Genomic DNA, 22,406 nt, shown 5'->3' with positions numbered 1-22,406 from the left:
ACCACGCATAGCCAAAGCAATGCTGAGCAAAAACAATAAAGCTGGAGGCATAACACTACCTGACTTTAAGCTATACTACAAAGCTATAATAACCAAAACAGTATGGTACTGGCATAAAAACAGACACACTGACCAATGGAATAGAATAGAGAATCCAGAAATCAGCCCACACACTTACTTCCATCTGATCTTTGACAAAGGCACCAAGCCTGTTCACTGGGGAAGGGACTGCCTCTTCAGCAAATGGTGCTGGGATAACTGGATATCCATATGCAGGAGAATGAAACTAGATCCATACCTCTCACCGTATACTAAAATCAACTCAAGATGGATTAAGGATTTAAATATATACCCTGAAACAATAAAACTTCTTAAAAAAAACATAGGAGAAACACTTCAGGAAATAGGAGTGGACACAGACTTCATGAATACAACCCCAAAAGCACGGGCAACCAAAGGAAAAATAAACAAATGGGATTATATCAAACTAAAAAGCTTCTGCACAGCAAAAGAAACAATTAACAGAGTTAAAAGACAACCAACAGAGTGGGAGAAAATATTTGCAAAATATACATCTGACAAAGGATTAATATCCAGAATATATAAGGAACTCAAACAACTTTACAAGAAGAAAACAAGCAACCCAATTAAAAAATGGGCAAAAGAGCTAAGTAGGCATTTCTCTAAGGAAGATATACTAATGGCCAACAGACATATGAAAAAATGCTCAACATCACTCAGCATCCGGGAAATGTAAATCAAAACCACACTGAGATACCGTCTAACCCCAGTTAGGATGGCTAAAATCCAAAAGACTATGAACGATAAATGCTGGCGAGGCTGCGGAGAAAAAGGAACTCTCATACATTGTTGGTGGGACTGCAAAATGGTGCAGCCTCTATGGAAAATGGTATGGAGGTTCCTCAAACAATTGCAGATAGATCTACCATACGACCCAGCTATCCCACTGTTGGGAATATACCCAGAGGAATGGAAATCATCAAGTCGAAGGTATACCTGTTCGCCAATGTTCATCGCAGCACTCTTTACAATAGCCAAGAGTTGGAACCAGCCCAAATGTCCATCATCAGATGAGTGGATACGGAAAATGTGGTACATCTACACAACGGAATACTACTCATCTATAAAAATGAATGAAATACTGCCATTTGCAACAACATGGATGGACTTTGAGAGAATTATATTAAGTGAAACAAGTCAGGCACAGAAAGAGAAATACCACATGTTCTCACTTATTGGTGGGAGCTAAAAATTAATATATAAATTCACACACACACACACACACACACACACACACACACACACACAAAAAAAAAAAAAAAAAAACCAGGGTTGGGGAGAAGAAGATATAACAACCACAATTACTTGAAGTTGATACGACAAGCAAACAGAAAGGACATTGTTGGGTGGGGGGGGAAGGAGGAGGGAGGGAGGTTTTGGTGATGGGGAGCAATAATCAGCCACAATGTATATTGACAAAATAAAATTAAAAAAAAAAAAAAAAGAGAAAATGTGGAATCAGAATGAGAAGGACATCTGATACTGGAATATAAGATATAGAACAGAAAACGGTTATATTTTATACTAAAGAAAAATACATGTGAACAGACAGACTTGAAATGAATTACAGGTTGAGTATCCCTAATCCGAAAATCTGAAATCCAAAATGTTCCAAAATCTAAAACTTTTTGAGTGCCAACATGAAGCTCAAAGGAGCATTTTGAATTGTGGATTTTCAGATTAGGGATGTTCAATCACTTTAAGTTCTGCAAATATTCCAAAATCTAAAAAAAAAGGAAAATCCGAAATCCAAAACACTTCTGATTCTAAGCATTTTGGATAAAAGATAGTCAACATGTAGCAGAACTTCTAAAAATCACAGATAAGATTCTGAAATTACAAAGTTGATGTAAATAACAATAGACAAAGCTGAAGAGAAAATCAGAAGACAGAACTCAAGGAATTATCCAGTATATAGCACACAGAGACCAAAGGAAATATAGAATGTGAAAGACTTAAGAGACAAAAAGGATACAGTAAGAAGGTCTAAAATATGTCTAATCAGTGTCTCAGGAAGATATATTAGACAGAATGAGAACGAGGCAAATTTGAAAAGTTAATGACTGAGAATTTATCAGAATTGAACGAATAAAGGCATTATTATTCAAATTACGAAAGCATAATTAATTCCAAATAAAAGAAATTCAATCCCAGATACATTACAATGAAGCTGTGAAAATATCAAAGGAAAAGCAGAAGAGAACTTAAAAGCAGCTAGAGAATACTACACAGATACCAAATAAAGGAACGACAGACTAAGTAGACTTTTTAGCAGCAACAATGAAAGTCAGAAGAAAGTAAAATAACGTTTTCAAAGTCCCAAGAAAACACTATCAATTTCAAAGTATATACAAGCAAAACTGCTTTTAAGAATGAGCATAAGAAAGAAAACTAACAGTTTCTATGGTGCAAAGTCTATGGTTCAAAATTCTTCTCCTCTGCCAAGAGAAACAGCAGCAGTTTGGATGTACAAAGTGGAACAAATGATCTGAACAGTTTAATGTTTCTTTCACCAATTTCAACTCCCTCCCACCCCAACTTTCAAAAATACTTAGTGCTTCTAATTCCTAAGCTATTCCAGATACCTCAGGCCAAACCAACTTGGTTTCAGGCTTAGGTTTTAGCTTCCTCTGATTTGCTTAGTCACCTGAATATCTATTTACTATGCAATTCCAAATTTTGGGGGTCTCTTACCTGCTTAGTCCTTATGAGTTTACCTTTTTTTATTTCTTCAGTGTCATTTCTGTGGGTGTTTCAAAGTGGAAAAGAGCAAAATACCTGTTTTCAATCAGGTGTATTTAACTAAAGAATCTAGGGTGATCTTTTTCATCTACTAAGTCACTAAAAAATTTTGTCACCTCAGTTTTATCTCCAGCACCAGCTCACCTGAATGTGCGTTCAGTCACTGTATTCAGCATAACAAAATATGATTACAATATTATAACAGCACCATATCAACACAAATAAGTTCTTATACCCAAATGACTAATATAATTTATACATTCATCCATCTTGTACATTATTCTAAATTCATAAGTTTCTCCTATTAGAGAAATTAAAATGTAAATACCTTTTCATGCTTCTTTAGGAAGTTGGTTTTCTTAATTTTCCCATGATGCTGCAATTAAAAATAATTTTTAAGATGAAAAGAAGATAGTAATCCACAAAACCAGAAAATATAATTTGTTTAAAATGTGGCACATAATACTAATTTACGTATCCTAGGTTTTTAAAATTTTATTCTTATCACCTTGTATATATAAGATTTCAAAATACTTTAGGCTGATTTGACTCAGATTTGGATTGAATGCAAAATTACTTTTGCATGTAAAGAGGCTTTAAAGTATATTTTAAATAGAGGCAGGAAAAAAAAAAAACTGGAAAGAAAAATACCCTTAGCCCTTGGGACTGAGGAACTGATGGGTTTTTAGCTCTTCATAGATAGGATTCCTCAAGAAAGTGTCCCAGAGGTCAAAAGATTTAAAAGATAGAAGGTCCACAAACAGCGTCCAACAGAACTTCCAAAGATAAATGGGTTTTTATTCATCCCTTAAAAGAGGTTGATAATTCACAAAATAAACACTGACTGGGAGCATTTAGTTATAGGCACTTAGGATTCAATAAGGGGGAAGAAAATAGAGGCGGTCTTTGCCCACATGAAATTAAAGAGTAGCAGGAGATGACAAAAAATAATTATAAATTGTTGGTAAGTCTAAAAAAAACAAACAGAATGTGAAATAGGAAACAAAAGAGAGGACCTACGTGAGAGAAGTTGTACAGGGAGCAGTACTCTGAAAAGGCAACATTTAACCTGAATCCTGAAGGATGAAAGGTAGGGGAAGGAGCTTTGCAGAAAGATGGAACATGAACAAAGACCTTAAGGTAGGAAAGAGATTGGAAGGCTCTAAGGAATTGAATAGGCCAATGGGATAAGAACATAGGGCGTAAGGAAAAAAAAAGGAAAACAATTCTAAAATAGCATTTCTCTAACTAATGTACATGCAGAAGAGGCTCCTGAGAGTTCCAGATAATTCACTGCAGTAAGAACTTTAGCACAGTGAAAGAGTTACCACCCTTAAAATTATTTCCAGCTTCCATATTTGAAACAAAACTTCATGTATTTTTAAAATCTAAAACAACTACCAAAGGTATACCCTATTTCTTCTCTTCTATGAAACTACCTACCTTTTCTCAAATTTCAGGTTGTGATCTTACTTTAAAAGCCTTTAGAGAATGAGTCCTAAATACATATTTAGCAATTTCTTATTCTAATCTCTGCTCGTTAGAAATTTATAGGTGTTAGGAAATTTCAAAAGATTCCTGGGATCTTCAAAAAGAAGTATGTTACTATTACCTTAAGGAAGAACCTCTTGTCAGTTCTTGCTGGATTGTATGAAGCGAGGTATGCAGCAATTAGAATAAACTTAGAGTAGTATGGAAGTTCCATATGAGTATATGCTGAGAGACCTACACAACAAAATATTTTTAGGTATTTACTATGGTAACACTAGGTTATAAGTATCTCTTCTCACTTATCTTTTGACTTCCATAGTGTTCTCTAGTCAAAATAACCTACTCCCTGAACTTATAGTGTCATAATGACAATGATGGTGGGGTGGTGATAAACATTATTAATAATATGTTTTGCTCGTTCTATTATTTTTGCTTAGCTCCTCCCATTCTTAAGTCTAAATCTTACCCATTCTGCCCTTCAAGGCCATGCCCTATTAAACCTTCCCTGACACTTCCCTACCACACCAAAATGGAAAAATTTATCTGTACTATGAATTCCTACTCTGTGTATTTCACTTATGTCCCATGTAACATTATGCCTTATATTAATTATATATAAATTATATCTACAAAGTTATACTGTTCACTGAAGGAACCACATCTAATATATATATTTTTTAATCCCTACAATGCTTTGCACATAGGAAATAATTAATATACAGATAAATAAAACAATGGAGTCAGCTAAGCAGCACTGACTCTTAAGGGAAGGGAAGGATTCTGATATTTACTCAATACTCTGTGTCAGAGACTGTGCTTGGTGTTTTACTTAAGCATCACTTTGAATCTTTGCAATAACTTCAAGCTAGATACTCTTTTCATTTTATAGTTAAAGATACTGAGCTTGTTTCAAGGAAATAGTGCAGATCAATTATTACAAATTTTTCTAACTCTAACATCTATCTCTTTCCCTCACAACACACAACTGTAAATCACTTGTTAAGCACCTGAAGCATTTAGAAACCAAAATAAACAAAACAGAATCTCAACATGACCATTTCATACCATTTTCCCTAGCCATCAGCCATTGACTTGGAACGTAAATTTTCTTTTATCACCGCTTATTAACTGAATGTGTTAATTTAAGTATCTTAATAACTAAAGAAGTGTCTCTGCTAACTATCTCAATACTTCCTTTGATACCTTTCAGTTGTCCTGGATCTGTGTCATCTTTCTGTAGCTTTTCCCATTGGGAACTGAAAGAAAATAGGAGAGCAAAAATAGATTTAAAATATATAAAATCAATATAGTGTACTTAAAACAGAGCCCTAGAAAAACTAAATTTTTAATTTAATTACAAAATAGGAAACAAGAAAAATAATATATACATGCAATATACATAGCTGTACTTGTACAAAATTATTTAGTGTATATTAGAACAATATAAACTTATAAAGCAAGATAAAAAAACTTATAAAGCAATACACAGATGTTAATTTTTAAAAACAATCTCTATTACTCTTATCATAATTGTAAATCTATCAAAAAGCATCAACAAATAAATACCACCATCCACCATTCAGGAAAACTCCCAGTGTTCAAGCTACCATATTAGATACAATTGTTATACTGTACACTATTTGTGAACTCTATACCGGTCCCTTAAATTAGGTATGATTGCATCAGAAACCAAGGCCCAAAGGTTTAGTTGCCTGAGGACACCCACCAGTCAACAGGGTAGCTAAGAGCTGTTTCCTTGTAGGATTCTTGAAGAGTTCATGCTATTTTAATTGCCCCATCCTGGCCTTACTTGCAATTAAAACCATTAAATAGCCAAAATACTATTAAGAATATGATGTACTCATAATTCAAAATACTATTAAGAATTATGATATGACAAATCAAATTCATAAGGAAATACACTACGGTGTAATGAAAAAAGACTGCCCTAGGAAGATAGAGGTTTTGGCTCTGTGACACTGAATAAATTAATAACCTTCTCACCAAAAAATAAGGCAGTTAGATGCAATGGTCTGTAAAGACCCCCTCCAACTCTAAAACTCTCTTACAGGGCTCTTAAAATGCTAATTTAAAAATAATGCCAGATTAGCACAATTAAATACCCCAAATCACACTGTTATACAGATATTTTTTTAAATCAGCAGGGTGGGCTGAAAATTCTAGGCATACAGCACTTTGAGAAATTTTAATGGGCCACTAGCAACCTACGTGGAAAACAGACCTGGTACAGCAAACTGACTTTCAAAATAGATCATTTCCTCCACCTTATAACTGAACAGTGCTTCACAGATTATGTTTTAACATTCAATACTTCTTATAAAAGCAAATAAAAATAAATTTTTATCAGTTACAATGTTATAACCTTGACTTCTAGACAATTAAAATTGATAAAATTTTCTTACATAATAATTGCCCATTTAATGTTGTTATTAAAACCCTTTAAGACCCAACCAGGGTAAAACTGACCATCTTCAAAGGGGAGAGGGGAGACAAACATTTACTTATTTACTGTATACTATAAAACCAGCAAACACCCCATTTAATCCTCATAAATTTATGAGAAAAAAAATGTAATTTCTTTTTCTTTTTTTTCAAAATAACAAAACTGAAGGTCAGAGGGGCTAACTAATTTGACTAGAGTAGAAAAGCTTTGAAGTGATAGAGGCAGCATTTCAACTGAGATCTCTGATTAAAAAGGTCATGTACACAGTAACTAAGTAGATATATACGAGGGATCTTCCAAAAGTTCATGGAAAGATTTGTATTATCTTTTAATTCTATTTTCCGCAAACTTTCTGAAGTACCCTTGTACTATGAACTATCAGTTTCCAAGGGTGATTCAGAGTCATAGTAGCTCTATTAAGAGAGGTTGAATAGGTTAGAATTTTAAGATGGACCAGGAAACGTGACTGGGGTCTTTTTCATAGTCTGTCCAAACTACTTATAATAGCTATTTCTAAAATAGCTATAAAATCAACATATATGCCCAAAACCTTGTTGAGTCAGGATCTAGCCTTCGATGGTTTTATTCTCCTTTTTAAAATTCTGCTTATTCCAACTGCTCAGTTTTGATTAGGAAATATGATATATGCGATTGTTATTATATTTTAATTTAGTAAGTTTTATTATACGGGGTGAATGGAGGTTGTCAGTGTTGGGAAGAAATGAACGGGTCATTTACCTTAAAACAATTCAAACACTTTCAAATGGAGTAGTAGGCATCACCAGTCTCAGAATACCACTGTTTATTACACTACCAAGAGTTTCACTGGTAAAAATTTCACTTTATATCACTTTGTGAGAAAAATAATACTAAGAGCATTATATGTCTACTATAAAGATAACCAATTCAACAAAAATGCAGACTCTTCTAAATACCAAATTTTTGTTTCAAAAAGACAAAGAAAACAACCATATAGAGAAATTCAGCAAAATATCATGACAGTTAATAAAACAAACATCCTTAGCAATAACAATAAATGGGCATAAAGCTCCCATTAAAGAAAAAGGTTTTCAGAATGCCTTACTCAGGGAGGCAGGTCAGATTAGCAAAGCTTATTTTTGTGCTCTATACCATTTATAAAAGAATTATATTACAGATTACATATTAATTGCAAAGGGAAGAAGATGCCTTTGTATGCATGTATATATGTATGTATATAAGGATGGACGGATATTTTTGAAAAAAGATATGGTGGATAAGCCAAAAACTATATAGATGGTTAGGAACACAGTGGAAGGGATAGGGATGGGTGTGAGACTTCTTTGAGCATGCTATTTTTTTTATTCAAGTTTTACCTCTTGAAGTGTTCTTTGATTCCCATCTCTTAACATGTACAGCAATCAATGAGTTTATTCTACTTTCCTCTTTCTCTTTCCCTTTTCTTCCCATTTTTAAAGTTGTGATATTCCCACTTTGTCAACACATATAATATATACTTACTATTCTTCTACCCTTGTTTCCACGTTTATTTCAGTTTGGGGCTAAAATTAATTAAATTCAATGTTCACCATCAATCCTTTTGCTTAAGTTTCTCCAGGTATCTCTTTTTTACACCATGGTTGTCACTCGTAGATTCCTCAGAAATGTCTTAAGAGTACTGTTTCATAAGTTCTTCCTTGTTTAAAACTGTTTTTCTATAGCCTTGACACATGAATGACAAGTGACTAGGCATAAAATTCTTTGGCTTATGCTTCTTTCTCCTTGAGTTTCTTGAAAATGCTGCTCCATTGGTTGTCTTACTTTATTGATTCACTTTCCTTTGTAAGTGACATTGTTTTGCCTGGAAGCTCAGAGATGTATTTTTCTTTTATTTTTAAAGCCTACAAGTTTTATAAGAAAGTCTCTGTAGCAGTCTGAATAAATGACCTTCCCCCTCCAAAGACATCAACATCTAAATCCCTAGAACCTGTGACTGTTTCCTTACATGGTAAAAGGGACTTAGCAGATGTGATTGAGTTAAGGATCTTGGGATAGAGACTGTATTAGTCCATTTCTGTTGTTTATAACAGAAATACCTGAAACTGGGGAGTGTGTAAAGAAACAATATTGATTGCTTACAGTATTGGAGGCTGGGAAGTCTACAGTCCAGAGAACACATCTGTGAGAGCCTTGTTGGTGGGTGGTGACTCTCCACAGAAACGTAGGGTATCACATACCAAGAATGGCAGAAGCAAGAGACAGAGAGCTTCCCATGTGCTCTTCTTTTAAAGCTATCAGAACCATGCCCATGACAACCATTAAATTATCAATGGATTAATCTATTCAGTAGGGCATGGTCCTCACAATCTAATTGCCTTTCCAAGGCCCCACCTTTCAATTACCATAATCGTAGTTCCCACCTTCTTAATGCTGTCACGGTGGGGATTAAGTTTCCAACATGAGCTTTTGGAGAGACAAACATATCCAAATTATATCAGAAATTATACTGGATTATCCAGATAGGCCCAATGTAATCACAAGGATTCTTCTAAGAGAAAGATAAGAGGTCAGAGAGAAGAGAAAATGTTATACTGCTGACTTTGAAGATGGAGGAAGGCACCATAAACCAAGGAATGCAAGCAGCCTCTAGAATTTGGAAAAGGTAAAGAAACAAATTCTCCTCAAGATCCTCTAGAAGAAACACAATCCCATGGACCCATTTTAGACTTCTGACATCCAGAACTGTAACATAATAAATGTGTGTTGTTTTAAGCCACTAAATTTGTGGTTAATGTGTTACAGTGTGCTGTGGGTTGATTGAATTGTGTACCCCAAAGACCACATATTAGAAGCTTAATTCCTACCATAACTGTTGAGGGTGGGAAATCCTATTATAGTAAATGAAAGGTGGGGCCTTGAAGAGGTGATTAGATTGTAGGACCATGCTATAATGAACACATTAATAATGGTGGTCAGGGAAATGGTTTGGAGGGCTTTAAAAGGAGAGTGAATGAAGAGGTTAGTCTCTCTGTTCTCTTTGCTCCCCCATTTTCACAATGTGATAACCTGCTATCACTGTCACCACCACCAAGACCTTCACCAGCTTTGTTCCCTGGATTTTGGGCTTCCTAGCATCAGAAACTGTGAGCAATAAATTTCATTTTCTTCATAAAATACCCAGTTCTGTGTATTTTGTTATAATCAACAGAAACTGACTAATACACAGTGCAATAGGCTGATACAGTCTCAGAATTGACCATTCTGGATTAAACAGGAAGATAAACCCTTGTGGTATGTAAAGTCAGGTCTTCTTTTATTTCTGAAAAGTTTTCCTGGATTATAGTTTTAGATCTTAATTCCAGCCCATTGTTTTCTTTTCTGTCTTCAGGAACTCCGGTTATACCAGTTGCCTCTTATCCACAGTTTCACTTTCGGTGGTTTCAGTTACCTGTAGTTTCAGTTACCAGCGGTCAACTGCAGCCTGAATATATGAAATGGAAAATTCCAGAAACAAACAATTCACCAGTATTAAATTGTACAACTTGCTGAGAACTATGATGAAATTTCTCATCATCTGGCTCTGTCCTGCCCAAGATGTGAACCATTCCTTTGTCCAGCATATTCACAGAGTACATGCTACCAGCCCGTTTTCACTTAGCAGCCAACCTGGTTATCAGACTGACTGTTGTTATATTGTAGTGCTTGTGTTCAAGTAACCCTTATTTCACTTAATAAGGGCTCCAAAGCACAAGACTACTATGCCTAATTTGTAAATTAAGCTTTACTGTGGGTATGTGGTATAGGAAAAAACATAAGGTACAGTGCTATCTACAGTTTCACCCCTCTACTGAGGGTCTTGGAATGTATCACCTGTGGATACAGGGTGACTACTGTATACTGTATATATGTTGAATCTTCTCTGCCTGTCATATTTATCATATCCTACCTGATAATTTTTACCTCTTTATTTAGTTTTGTTCTCTTGGTGGTTTTCATTCTTCTCCTCAATGACCCTCACACTATTCTCAGTTGAATTTACTCTTCCTTAAATTATCATTTCACTTTAATTTCTGAGATGATTATTTTTGCTTGAATTTCATTACTGAGTAATGAAATTCAGTAATGAAATTCAGGCAAATCAGTAGTTGACACAACTAGTCATCCTGTTCTCTGCCTCCACTGTCCTCTCCTCTTTTCTTTAGTCTTTGCTTATTTTCACTTCAGCATGAGCTCCAGAGCAGGCTCTGCTGGTTTCAGTTGTTCACTTCACTATTTACAACACATAAATTGAAGTCTGTAGTAATCTCTAACTCCTAGTTATACAGCAGACAAGGGTTATGAGTGGTTTTATTTGCTCTTATTGATTTTGTGGAAAGAACTGGATTTAAGTGGCTATAATTATGCTTTGGGAAATTAGAAGCCCTTTTATTATTATGTAAGAATCATTTTAACAAGATTCACCTTGTTTCTACCTTTAGGAGAAAAAATCACAAGCTTTTCCATCCTGTAACTTCCAAAAACTCATCAAATGATTTTTTTTTATTAATAAAAAGGGAAGAGGAATAATAGTTTCTTTGTAATGTTTCTGTTAATTCAGAATCTATTAAGTTTTCACCTGAATTATACTCTAACCAGCCAATTAAATTGAAAGCAAAGTTAGTAAAGAAAACAAGTTATGGAATAAGGCATTTACGAGAGAAAAATGATAACAAATTGACTGGAAAGTTAGAAAAGCTGATAGCATTAATGTTTTAAAATTTCCTATATTGCTTTGTAATTCAGGCTTAACCTAACTTCTTTAAGGTGCTTTATTATTCATAAATCATTTTCACATGTTATTTAAATCTTCTAACAATTGTTAGAGGAGGAAGCCACAGCCTAGAGGTTTTAGATAACTTGCTAGGATCACATAAGGTAGAAAATGGCTGAGCTGGAAATCAAAACCATGCTCTTCCTACAATACTATGTGCCACTGTGTCTCCTAAGCAGTTAGGTTCATTATTATGAAATTCTAATAATAGACAATGTAGACTTATGATGACATAAATTTCTTTTATAACAACATTTTCATTATACCATTCAAATATCTAGTATAAATATAAAAAACAAAGCTAATACTGATTTTCTGGTAACGATTCAGATTTTTAAAAAAGACTTGTTTTAGGGCCAGCCCGTGGCTCACTAGGGAGAGTGTGGTGCTGATAACATCAAGGCCACGGGTTCAGATCCCTATATAGGGATGGCCAGTTAGCTCACTTCGGAGAGCGTGGTGCTGACAACACCAAGTCAAGGGTTAAGATCCCCTTACCGGCCATCTTTAAAAAAAACAAAACTTGTTTCAAATTGCATAACGTAATGATTAAAAATTATTTGTCCTGAGGGAGTTTTCAAGATGGCGGCGGCTGCGGCGGCTGGCGCGGAGTAGCTGAGGTGGAAAAGGTGGCCACTGGGCCTCAGGCAGCCGGGAAACTTGTGGACCTTCCTCTGGCCATCTCTTAAGGGAGGACTGCTGCTGCTGGCCGGTCGTGGGGGCTCAACGCCACTTTGCCCCCGGCAGGAGAGGCTGCCTCATTTACAGGCAACAGCTTTGAAGTGTGGAGCAGGAAAAGAACTGATTCTTAGCTGCAAAAGCGAGTCTTGAAACAGGGAACACGGCGCCAGGGCTGCTGTGGATGCAGCCAGGATCCCGGAGGCTGGGGCCGCACTGAAGGTGGCCAGCTGCCCTATTCAGGATTCGAGGTTTCAGGCCGGCATTAAAGAAGATTCCTGGGAGCGCCCGAGCGGCGCTGCGACTGAACAGCCCGAGGCGGCAGCGCCGAGAACACGGAAGGCAACAAACCAGAGACAGAGCGAGCGCCCGACCTGGCACAGCACTGTGAGTGATCCCTGGCACAGCTCTGTTCCGGGGGTGGATGCCCACGCGGCTCCCGCCTGCACCACCAGGCCACTCACTGCCCCGGTGCTGCCTCCATTTTCCCAGGTGCGGGCAGCTCCGCCCTGCTCGGCCATCACTGAGCCCATTTGCTTGGCCTGGCGCGGGGCTTTCCGGACCCTGCGGGCCGGCCTCCTCTCCCACTCCCTCCGCAGTTCTCTGGCAGGGCTGGGGGTGTGGGGCGTCCCGACCAGTGTTGGGAGGGCTAGGAAGTACGGGCGGGCGGACTGTCACTCCACCACACCCTGGACTCCGGCCCTGGTAAACTTCCTGTTACTGGGAGGCAGATACCATCTCTGCGACCACCAGTTTGGAAAAAAGCCTAACGAATTTCTGGTTGGGAATAGTGTGGTAGGAGAGTTCCCAGGTCCGCTTGAACCTGCCGGAGAGCAGGCTGCAGGCGGGCACTAGACTCGGTTTATACTGGGGGGATAAAAAGGTGAACAAGACCCGAGAAAGATCTACACAGTGCTACAAAGGCACCCAGAGAGACCGGTCGTCTGTGCCTAGCAGAAACCTGGTAGACTTCCTGGGCGAGGCGGTGCTGAGCAGGGTCTTGAAGGCCCAGCTGATAGACGAGGGGTGCAGAAGACACACCCCAGCCCAGCACAGTGTGCACAGAGGGGGGAGACGTGCGGCCAGGGAGGCGGAGACTCGACAGAAACCACACACCCAGTGGGGTCGCCACTGCACGATCTAACAGCCTGGGCCAGAGCACACGGAACGGGGAGAAGTCCTGTACAGAAAGTGAAAGCTCAACAGAGATCACACACCCTGTGGTACGTGATCCACCAGCCCAGCAGAGTCCTAGCTGACCAGAAAGGTGGATCCCCGGAGAAGCCCAAGACCCGAGGCAACCACACACACAAGACACTAGAGGCCAACTGAGCAGTCACGGAGGGAGCCATACCAAATTGGCAACCACAGCAACATCCTAGTTAGTCATTAGTCTCAAACCGGTGGACTGTGAAAACCCCTGCCACAATGAATAAACACCAAAAAAAAGACACCAGAAATACAAAAAATCAAGAAAGTACACCACCAAAAGTTAATAAATCTCATACTCTAGATCCTATAGAACAAGAAGCCCTTGAAATAACTGACAAGGAATTTCGAGTGATAATTCTAAGGAAACTGAATGAGATACAAGAAAACTCAGCTAGACATCATGATGAAATGAGGAAAAGTATACAGGATCTGAAAGAGGAAATATACAAGGAAATCAATGTCCTGAAAAAAAATGTAGCAGAACTTGCTGAACTGAAGAAGTTATTCAGCGAAATAAAAAACACAACGGAGAGTTTAACCAGAAGGCTTGTCGAAGTTGAAGAGAGAACCTCTGAACTTGAAGATGGGCTGTTTGAAATAACACAAGCAGACAAAAAGAAAGAAAAAAGAATCAAGGACATGGAAGAAAATCTGAGAGAGATATCAGACAACCTCAAGCGCTCAAATATCCGAGTCATGGGTATTCCAGAAGGGGAGGAAAATGGAGATTCCATTGAAAACATATTCAACAAAATAGTGGCAGAAAACTTCCCAGGTATAGGAAAAATCACAGATCTTCAGATCCAGGAAGCTCAACGATCTCCAAACGTATTCAACCCAAAAAGGCCTTCTCCAAGACATGTCATAGTCAAATTGGCAAAACTCAGAGACAAAGAGAGAATCCTAAAAGCTGCAAGAGAGAAGCGTCAAATCACCTATAAGGGAGCCCCAATCAGGTTAACATCAGACTTTTCATCACAAACCCTAAAAGCTAGAAAGGAATGGGATGATATTTTCAAAATACTAAAAGACAAAGATTGCCAGCCAAGAATACTCTACCCTGCAAGGCTATCCTTCCGAAATGAGGGGCAAATATTATATTTCTCAGACAAACAAAAACTGCAGGAGTTCACTACCACACGACCACCCTTACAAGAAATCCTCAAGGGAGTACTGGGTTTGGTTCCTGAAAAATAACTACCACTGCCATAAAAACCTAAGAAAAATCTAAACTCGCTAGTACAATAAAAATGGCATTCATGAAGAGAAAACAAGCTAACAAAAACACTATCTACAACCTAAGGAACCAACAAACAAAGAAACCAAACAGTAAATCAGAAAGCAAGGAACAAAAGACACCTAAGACAACCAATCAACCAATAAAATGCTAGGAATAAATCAACACCTTTCAATAACAACTCTTAATGTTAAAGGCTTAAATTCCCCAATTAAAAGACACAGACTGGCTGACTGGATCAAAAAGCAGGACCCAACTATATGCTGCCTACAAGAGACCCACCTCACCCATAAAGATTCACACAGACTAAGAGTGAAAGGATGGAAAAAGATTTACCATGCAAACAGAAAAGAAAAACGAGCTGGAGTGGCTATTCTTATATCTGACAAAATAGACTTTAAACTAAAAACCATAGAAAGAGACAATGAGGGACACTACTTAATGATAAAAGGACTGATCCATCAAGAAGACATAACAATCATAAATATGTACGCACCCAATGTTGGAGCAGCCAGATTTATAAAACAAACTCTATTAGACCTAAAGAAGGAAATAGACACTAATACCATAATAGCAGGGGACCTGAACACTCCACTGTCAATATTAGACAGATCATCTAGGCAAAGAATCAGTAGAGAAACACAAGATCTAAACAAGACTCTAGACCAATTGGAATTGGCAGATATCTACAGAACATTCCACCCAACAACCTCAGAATATTCATTCTTCTCATCAGCACATGGATCATTCTCCAGGATAGATCACATATTAGGTCACAAATCAAGTCTCAATAAATTCAAAAAAATTGGAATTATCCCATGTATCTTCTCAGACCACAATGGATTAAAACTAGAAATTAATAACAAACAAAACTCTGGAAACTATACAAACACATGGAAATTAAACAGCATTCTACTTAATGACATATGGGTCCAAGAAGAAATCAAGCAGGAAATCAAAAAGTTTATTGAAACTAATGAAAACAATGATACATCATACCAAAACCTGTGGGATACTGCAAAAGCAGTATTGAGGGGAAAATTTATTGCATTAAATGCTCACTTCAGAAGAATAGAAAGATGGCAAGTGAACAACCTAACACTTCACCTTAAAGAACTAGAAAAACAAGAACAATCCAAACCTAAAGTTAGCAGACGGAAAGAAATCATTAAGATCAGAGCAGAACTGAATGAAATTGAAAACCAAAAAACAATTCAAAAGATCAACGAATCAAAAAGTTGGTTTTTTGAAAAGATAAATAAAATTGACAAACCATTAGCATGGCTAACAAAAAAAAGAAGAGAGAAGACTCAAATAACAAAAATTAGAAATGAAAAAGGCGATATTACAACTGATTCATCTGAAATACAAGGAATCATTCGAGACTACTATAAACAACTATACGCCAACAAATTTGAAAATCTGGAGGAAATGGATAAATTTCTGGACACACACAAGCTCCCAAAACTGAACCGTGAAGACGTAGAAAATTTGAACAGACCAATAACAATAAAGGAGATTGAAGCTGTTATCAGAAGGCTCCCAACAAAGAAAAGCCCAGGACCAGATGGATTCACAGCAGAATTTTACCAAACATTCAAAGAGGAATTGACACCGATTCTTTACAAACTATTCCAAAAGATTGAAACGGACGCAAATCTCCCAAACTCATTCTATGAAGCAAACATCATCCTGATACCAAAACCAGGTAAAGATATAACCAAAAAGGAAAACTACAGGCCGATATCCTTGATGAATATAGATGCAAAAATCCTCACTAAAATACTAGCAAACAGAATACAGCAACACATACGAAAAATTATTCATCACGATCAAGTGGGATTCATCCCAGGGATGCAAGGTTGGTTCAACATACGCAAATCAATAAATGTGATACACCATATTAATAAACTCAAACATAAGGACCATATGATCATCTCTATAGATGCTGAAAAAGCATTTGATAAAGTTCAGCACTCATTCATGACAAAGACCCTCTATAAGTTAGGTATAGAGGGAAAGTATCTCAACATAATTAAAGCCATATATGACAAAGCCACTGCCAATATCATCCTGAATGGGGAAAAGCTGAAAGCTTTTCCTTTAAGAACAGGCACTAGACAAGGATGCCCACTCTCACCACTCCTATTCAACATAGCGTTGGAAGTACTAGCCAGAGCAATCAGAGAAGAGAAGGAAATAAAGGGCATCCAGATTGGAAAAGATGAAGTCAAACTGTCCCTGTTTGCAGATGACATGATCCTATATATCGAACAGCCTAAAACCTCTACAAAAAAACTCTTGGAATTGATAAATGATTTCAGCACAGTAGCAGGATACAAAATCAACACACAAAAATCAGTAGCATTTCTTTTCTCCAATAGTGAACATGCAGAAGCAGAAATCAAGAAAGCCTGCCCATTTACAATAGCCACCAAAAAAATAAAATACTTAGGAATTGAGTTAACCAAGGAGGTGAAAAATCTCTATAATGAGAACTACAAACCACTGCTGAGAGAAATTAGAGAGGATACAAGAAGATGGAAAGATATCCCATGCTCTTGGATTGGAAGAATCAACATAGTGAAAATGTCCATACTACCCAAAGTGATATACAAATTCAATGCAATCCCCATCAAAATTCCAATGACATTTTTCTCAGAAATGGAAAAAACTATTCAGACATTTATATGGAACAATAAAAGACCACGAATAGCCAAAGCAATGCTCAGCAAAAAAAATAAAGCTGGAGGCATAACACTACCTGACTTTAAGCTATACTACAAAGCTATAATAACCAAAACAGTATGGTACTGGCATAAAAACAGACACACTGATCAATGGAATAGAATAGAGAATCCAGAAATCAACCCACACACTTACTGCCATCTGATCTTTGACAAAGGCACCAAGCCTATTCACTGGGGAAGGGACTGCCTCTTCAGCAAGTGGTGCTGGGATAACTGGATATCGATATGCAGGAGAATGAAACTAGATCCATACCTCTCACCATATACTAAAATCAACTCAAAATGGATTAAGGATTTAAATATACACCCTGAGACAATAAAACTTCTTAAAGAAAACATAGGAGAAACACTTCAGGAAATAGGACTGGGCACAGACTTCATGAATACGACCCCAAAAGCACGGGCAACCAAAGGAAAAATAAACAAATGGGATTATATCAAACTAAAAAGCTACTGCACAGCAAAAGAAACAATTAACAGAGTTAAAAGACAACCAACAGAGTGGGAGAAAATATTTGCAAAATATACATCTGACAAAGGATTAATATCCAGAATATATAAGGAACTCAAACAACTTTACAAGAAGAAAACAAGCAACCCAATTAAAAAATGGGCAAAAGAGCTAAGTAGGCATTTCTCTAAGGAAGATATCCAAATGGCCAACAGACATATGAAAAAATGCTCAACATCACTCAGCATCCGGGAAATGCAAATCAAAACCACATTGAGATACCATCTAACCCCAGTTAGGATGGCTAAAATCCAAAAGACTATGAACGATAAATGCTGGCGAGGCTGCGGAGAAAAAGGAACTCTCATACATTGTTGGTGGGACTGCAAAATGGTGCAGCCTCTATGGAAAATGGTATGGAGGTTCCTTAAACAATTGCAAATAGATCTACCATACGACCCAGCCATCCCACTGTTGGGAATATACCCAGAGGAATGGAAATCATCAAGTCGAAGGTATACCTGTTCCCCAATGTTCATCGCAGCACTCTTTACAATAGCCAAGAGTTGGAACCAGCCCAAATGCCCATCATCAGATGAGTGGATACGGAAAATGTGGTACATCTACACAATGGAATACTACTCAGCTATAAAAACGAATGAAATACTGCCATTTGCAACAACATGGATGGACCTTGAGAGAATTATATTAAGTGAAACAAGTCAGGCACAGAAAGAGAAATACCACATGTTCTCACTTATTGGAGGGAGCTAAAAATTAATATATAAATTCACACACACACACACACACACACACACGCACACAAACCGGGGGGGGGAAGAAGATATAACAACCACAATTATTTGAAGTTGATACGATAAGCAAACAGAAAGGACATTGTTGGGGGGGAGGGGGGAGGAAGAAGGGAGGGAGGTTTTGGTGATGGGGAGCAATAATCAGCTACAATGTATATCGACAAAATAAAATTAAAAAAATAAAATAAAAAAAAAATAAAAAAAATTATTTGTCCTTCCCAAAATAAGAAATGATCCAAATCTGTAAAAGTTCCAAAACTTTTTTCCTGATGTAAAGAAGGTAAAGGAAAACATGAACGCTTTAGTAAACAACACAAATAAAAATACAGAAACAGTCCACATACTAAATAGAGAGAAAATTACCTTGATATTTCCCTAAGATAAACGGTCTGCATGGCTTTCTTCAAATGAGGTTCAATATTTCTCCACAGTTTGCGAGTATCACGTTCACTTGCTACCCCAAAGGGGAGAAAATTTCAATAATTTAGATTTTATAAAATTTTTCTCAAAAGAATATTAATAAGCAAAATTATATAGTTACCTTCTCCTTTAACCACAGGTTCACAATATTTAGGAAAATTAAGTACTGCCTGTAAATAAAGAAAAAAAGAAGAAAAAAAGGACTGATTTACCAAAATTAGAAATTTATTTTTTAAGTAAAATTTTTATTGCTATTCAGGCAATTTTATTTAAACACAATTGCTTAAGTAAAATGTAGTTAAAGCTTATTACTACAACAATAAAACAGCAAAAATATCAATAATGGTAGCACAACAACATATAAAGTATGCTTTGATTGGCTAAATCCTACCTAATATATTAGCCTCTGGATATAACATAACATAACAAAGTATAATTGGTACTTTTAGGTCTCAATTATGTCACATTGGATCATAAAACATGTAATAAAAAACCTCAAGCCCAAAGAAATAACTGTTATTTTCCAAGGTCTGAACATTCTCATAAGTTAACCATCACCCTGTTCAGCAGATGACTGACTCAAAGTATTTGGACTTGGAGCACCACCTGAGATTGTCACCAAGGCAAGTTACCAGCACCATCCCAGGCATACTAAATCAGACTCTCTAAGGATTATACCTGGGAATCTATGTTTTAACCATCTCTCTAGAAATTCTATGTATTCTAAAGTCCAAGAGGCACAAACGAGCTAATTATAACTACTGAGTAGCTTTCCATGAATGAACACTAGAATTCTAGATAGTTCAAACAAAGTGGTAAAGACATACTGCTGCTCTTTATCAATATTAATTTGGTCCCAAGTATTTCACATTGAAATAATTCAATAATGAAGCCCAGAGAAAAGATGTACATAATGTAACTATATATTCTTAAATTAAGAGGATAACAGAGAACTGAGAACCAAATACTTGAATTAGTTTTTCCTATTCTATTTCATAAAAAGCAACTGTTTAAGGCAGAAAAATGTTCCAAATTCTGTTAATGTTAAGTGTACAGGGGGAGGGGTGAGAAGAAGAAATTTTTACTTCAGGCAACTTAGCTTAGTTTTAGATTTTCAGATCTAAGCACTGGTTAATAAATAACACTAAAGTGTCATAATGTTAAAAGTTACTGGTAAATAACTTGGCTAAATAAAAATTCAGTGCTTTTCTTTATGGTCAAAACATTGAAATAAATGTTTAATAATTTATAAATAGCAGTATAAAAGGCAATAAAGATAAATTTAAGAGACTATTTTCCAGGTTTACTGTAATAAATTATTGTAAGAGAAAAACTGGTATTTTCCCCATGTGATTCCACAATAAGTTATTGAATATACAAAACTATAAGACTGTAATGAATACATTAAATTGTCCAAATACAATCTCTCTACCTTTAAGTAAACCTATGAAGCCCAGTCCTTTCCAACAAGTGGAATTTTACAAACAAAATATCTTTCCAAATACAAAATACTTTTCACAACTTTGGCTATTAACATTCAAATATGCTCTCCAATATCGTGCAAATTTCTCCTACATTAATTTTCAAATATAAGCAAATTCTCACTTCTCTGTAATCTAAATTAAAGTACACTATTGTTTTAAACTGTCCTCCCAACTACCCAGAAAAGAAAAAAAGACTGATAATAAAAGCACAAAAATTATTCCAAAACCAAGTAGAAATAATTTTTGAATGATTTTTTATATTGTAAATTTTTGCTACCACTGTACATCTCCCCCATCTCCCCATTATTCCTTAACTTTTAAGTGTATAGTTTACTCTTAACTAGTTGCATTAATGAAAAGGGTGAGGGGAGGACAGAGGCATAACTTTATTATGAAATGACTATTTGTTCAATGAATACTTGGGCTAATAACAGTAACAGAAGCAGCATAATGATCAAGTGCTAATTATGGCCACCTGTTATTTCATTTATTCCAGACAACTGCACTTTCATTATGCCCATTTGGCAGCTGAAAAAAACAGAAGCAAAGTATAATCTGCCTATGGACACAGAGATTCTGTTGCCTGAATTCTCTTTTTTTTGTTTTTTGGCCGCTGACCAGTATGGGGATTCAAACCCATGACCTTGGTGTCATAAGGCTGTGTTCTAACCAACTGACCTCCACTGCCTGAATTTATGATTGTGGATCTACAAGATGTTCTGGGAATTTATTTCTAGGTCAGTAAGAACGTCATCTTATCAAGACCTAACTCAGGTGCAACAAAATATTTCTCTTATTTTGGAAAACAAAAACCAAAAGGCCTTGCATTACTTTAAGAGGCAAAAAAATCTATTTTAAATACTGAGTACGTTGCAAAAGGCAAGACAAGCAAATTAAGAAGCTTTCCAACTTTTCTTCAGTGGCTTTTTCAGCAAGGCTTCATTACTGTATTTGAAATTATTTGTTAGAATATAATCTGATACATGTATATTGTAGTAAGCAGAAATCTAAGACAGCTCCCAAGACTTCAGCCTCTGGCATACACACGCCTTCTCCCAGTCATTCAATCAAACACTAATTTAAGTACTGCTACAAAGGGATTTTGCAGATGCAATGAAGGTCCCAAAGACTATGCTATTTATGGGAGAGTTAAAATAGAGATTATTGGGGGGGGGGGGGGTCTGATCTAATCTCATGAGCCCTTTAAAAGCAGAAAGTTTTCTCTGACTGGTCACAGAAGTAGTCAGAGATTTGGTATATAAGAAGGATTCTACATGCCCTTGCTGGCTTGTAGAAGGAGAGGGCCACAGGACAAAGAATGCCACTGCCTTTAGGAGGCCTGAGAGAGACTCTCAGCGGACAGCCAGAAAGGCCCCAGGACCTACTTCCAACAGCCAAAAGGAACTGAATTCTGTCAGCAATTCAAAAGAGCTTGGAAGCAGATTCTTCCCCAGAGCCTTATGATAAGAATTCACTTTAGCCAAAACTTTGATTTCAGCCTTGTCATACCCTGAGTGGAGAAGCCAACAACACAGTGCCTGGATTTCTGACCTACAGAACTGTGAGCTAATAAATGGGTGTTGTTTTAAGCCTCTACATTTGTGGTAATTTCTTACATAGCAATAGAAAACTAATACACACACTGAAGTATAAATATAAAAACATTCCACAGCTAAGTAGACATAATTTCTGAATTGTTTTGCCTTTTTAGTTTCTAGTTTCTCAACAATGGAAGAATAAGAATCATAACAGAGAACATGTGCAATAACATTAATTTACAGGAATTTTCAAC

The 22,406-nt window shown here is 36.7% G+C and overlaps 1 protein-coding gene across 1 annotated transcript in view; it reads right to left on the bottom strand.

Moving 5' to 3' along the window:
• Positions 1 to 22,406, bottom strand: part of ORC5 (origin recognition complex subunit 5) — an 87,883-nt gene that overhangs the window by 35,638 nt on the left and 29,839 nt on the right. Inside the window, exons 7-11 of the mRNA XM_063100124.1 lie at positions 19,252 to 19,300; positions 19,074 to 19,164; positions 5,518 to 5,570; positions 4,436 to 4,548; positions 3,152 to 3,199 (exon numbers count right to left, since the gene is read on the bottom strand). Of these exons, the coding sequence (XP_062956194.1) occupies positions 3,152 to 3,199; positions 4,436 to 4,548; positions 5,518 to 5,570; positions 19,074 to 19,164; positions 19,252 to 19,300 (354 nt within the window). The remainder of the gene's footprint in view (positions 1 to 3,151; positions 3,200 to 4,435; positions 4,549 to 5,517; positions 5,571 to 19,073; positions 19,165 to 19,251; positions 19,301 to 22,406) is intronic.

This window comes from Cynocephalus volans, chromosome 6, assembly GCF_027409185.1.
Source record: "Cynocephalus volans isolate mCynVol1 chromosome 6, mCynVol1.pri, whole genome shotgun sequence".
In the NCBI taxonomy this organism is placed as follows: domain Eukaryota; kingdom Metazoa; phylum Chordata; class Mammalia; order Dermoptera; family Cynocephalidae; genus Cynocephalus; species Cynocephalus volans.
The sequence above is the reverse complement of the archived record's forward strand: the minus strand, read 5'-3'. Positions and strand labels throughout refer to the sequence as shown.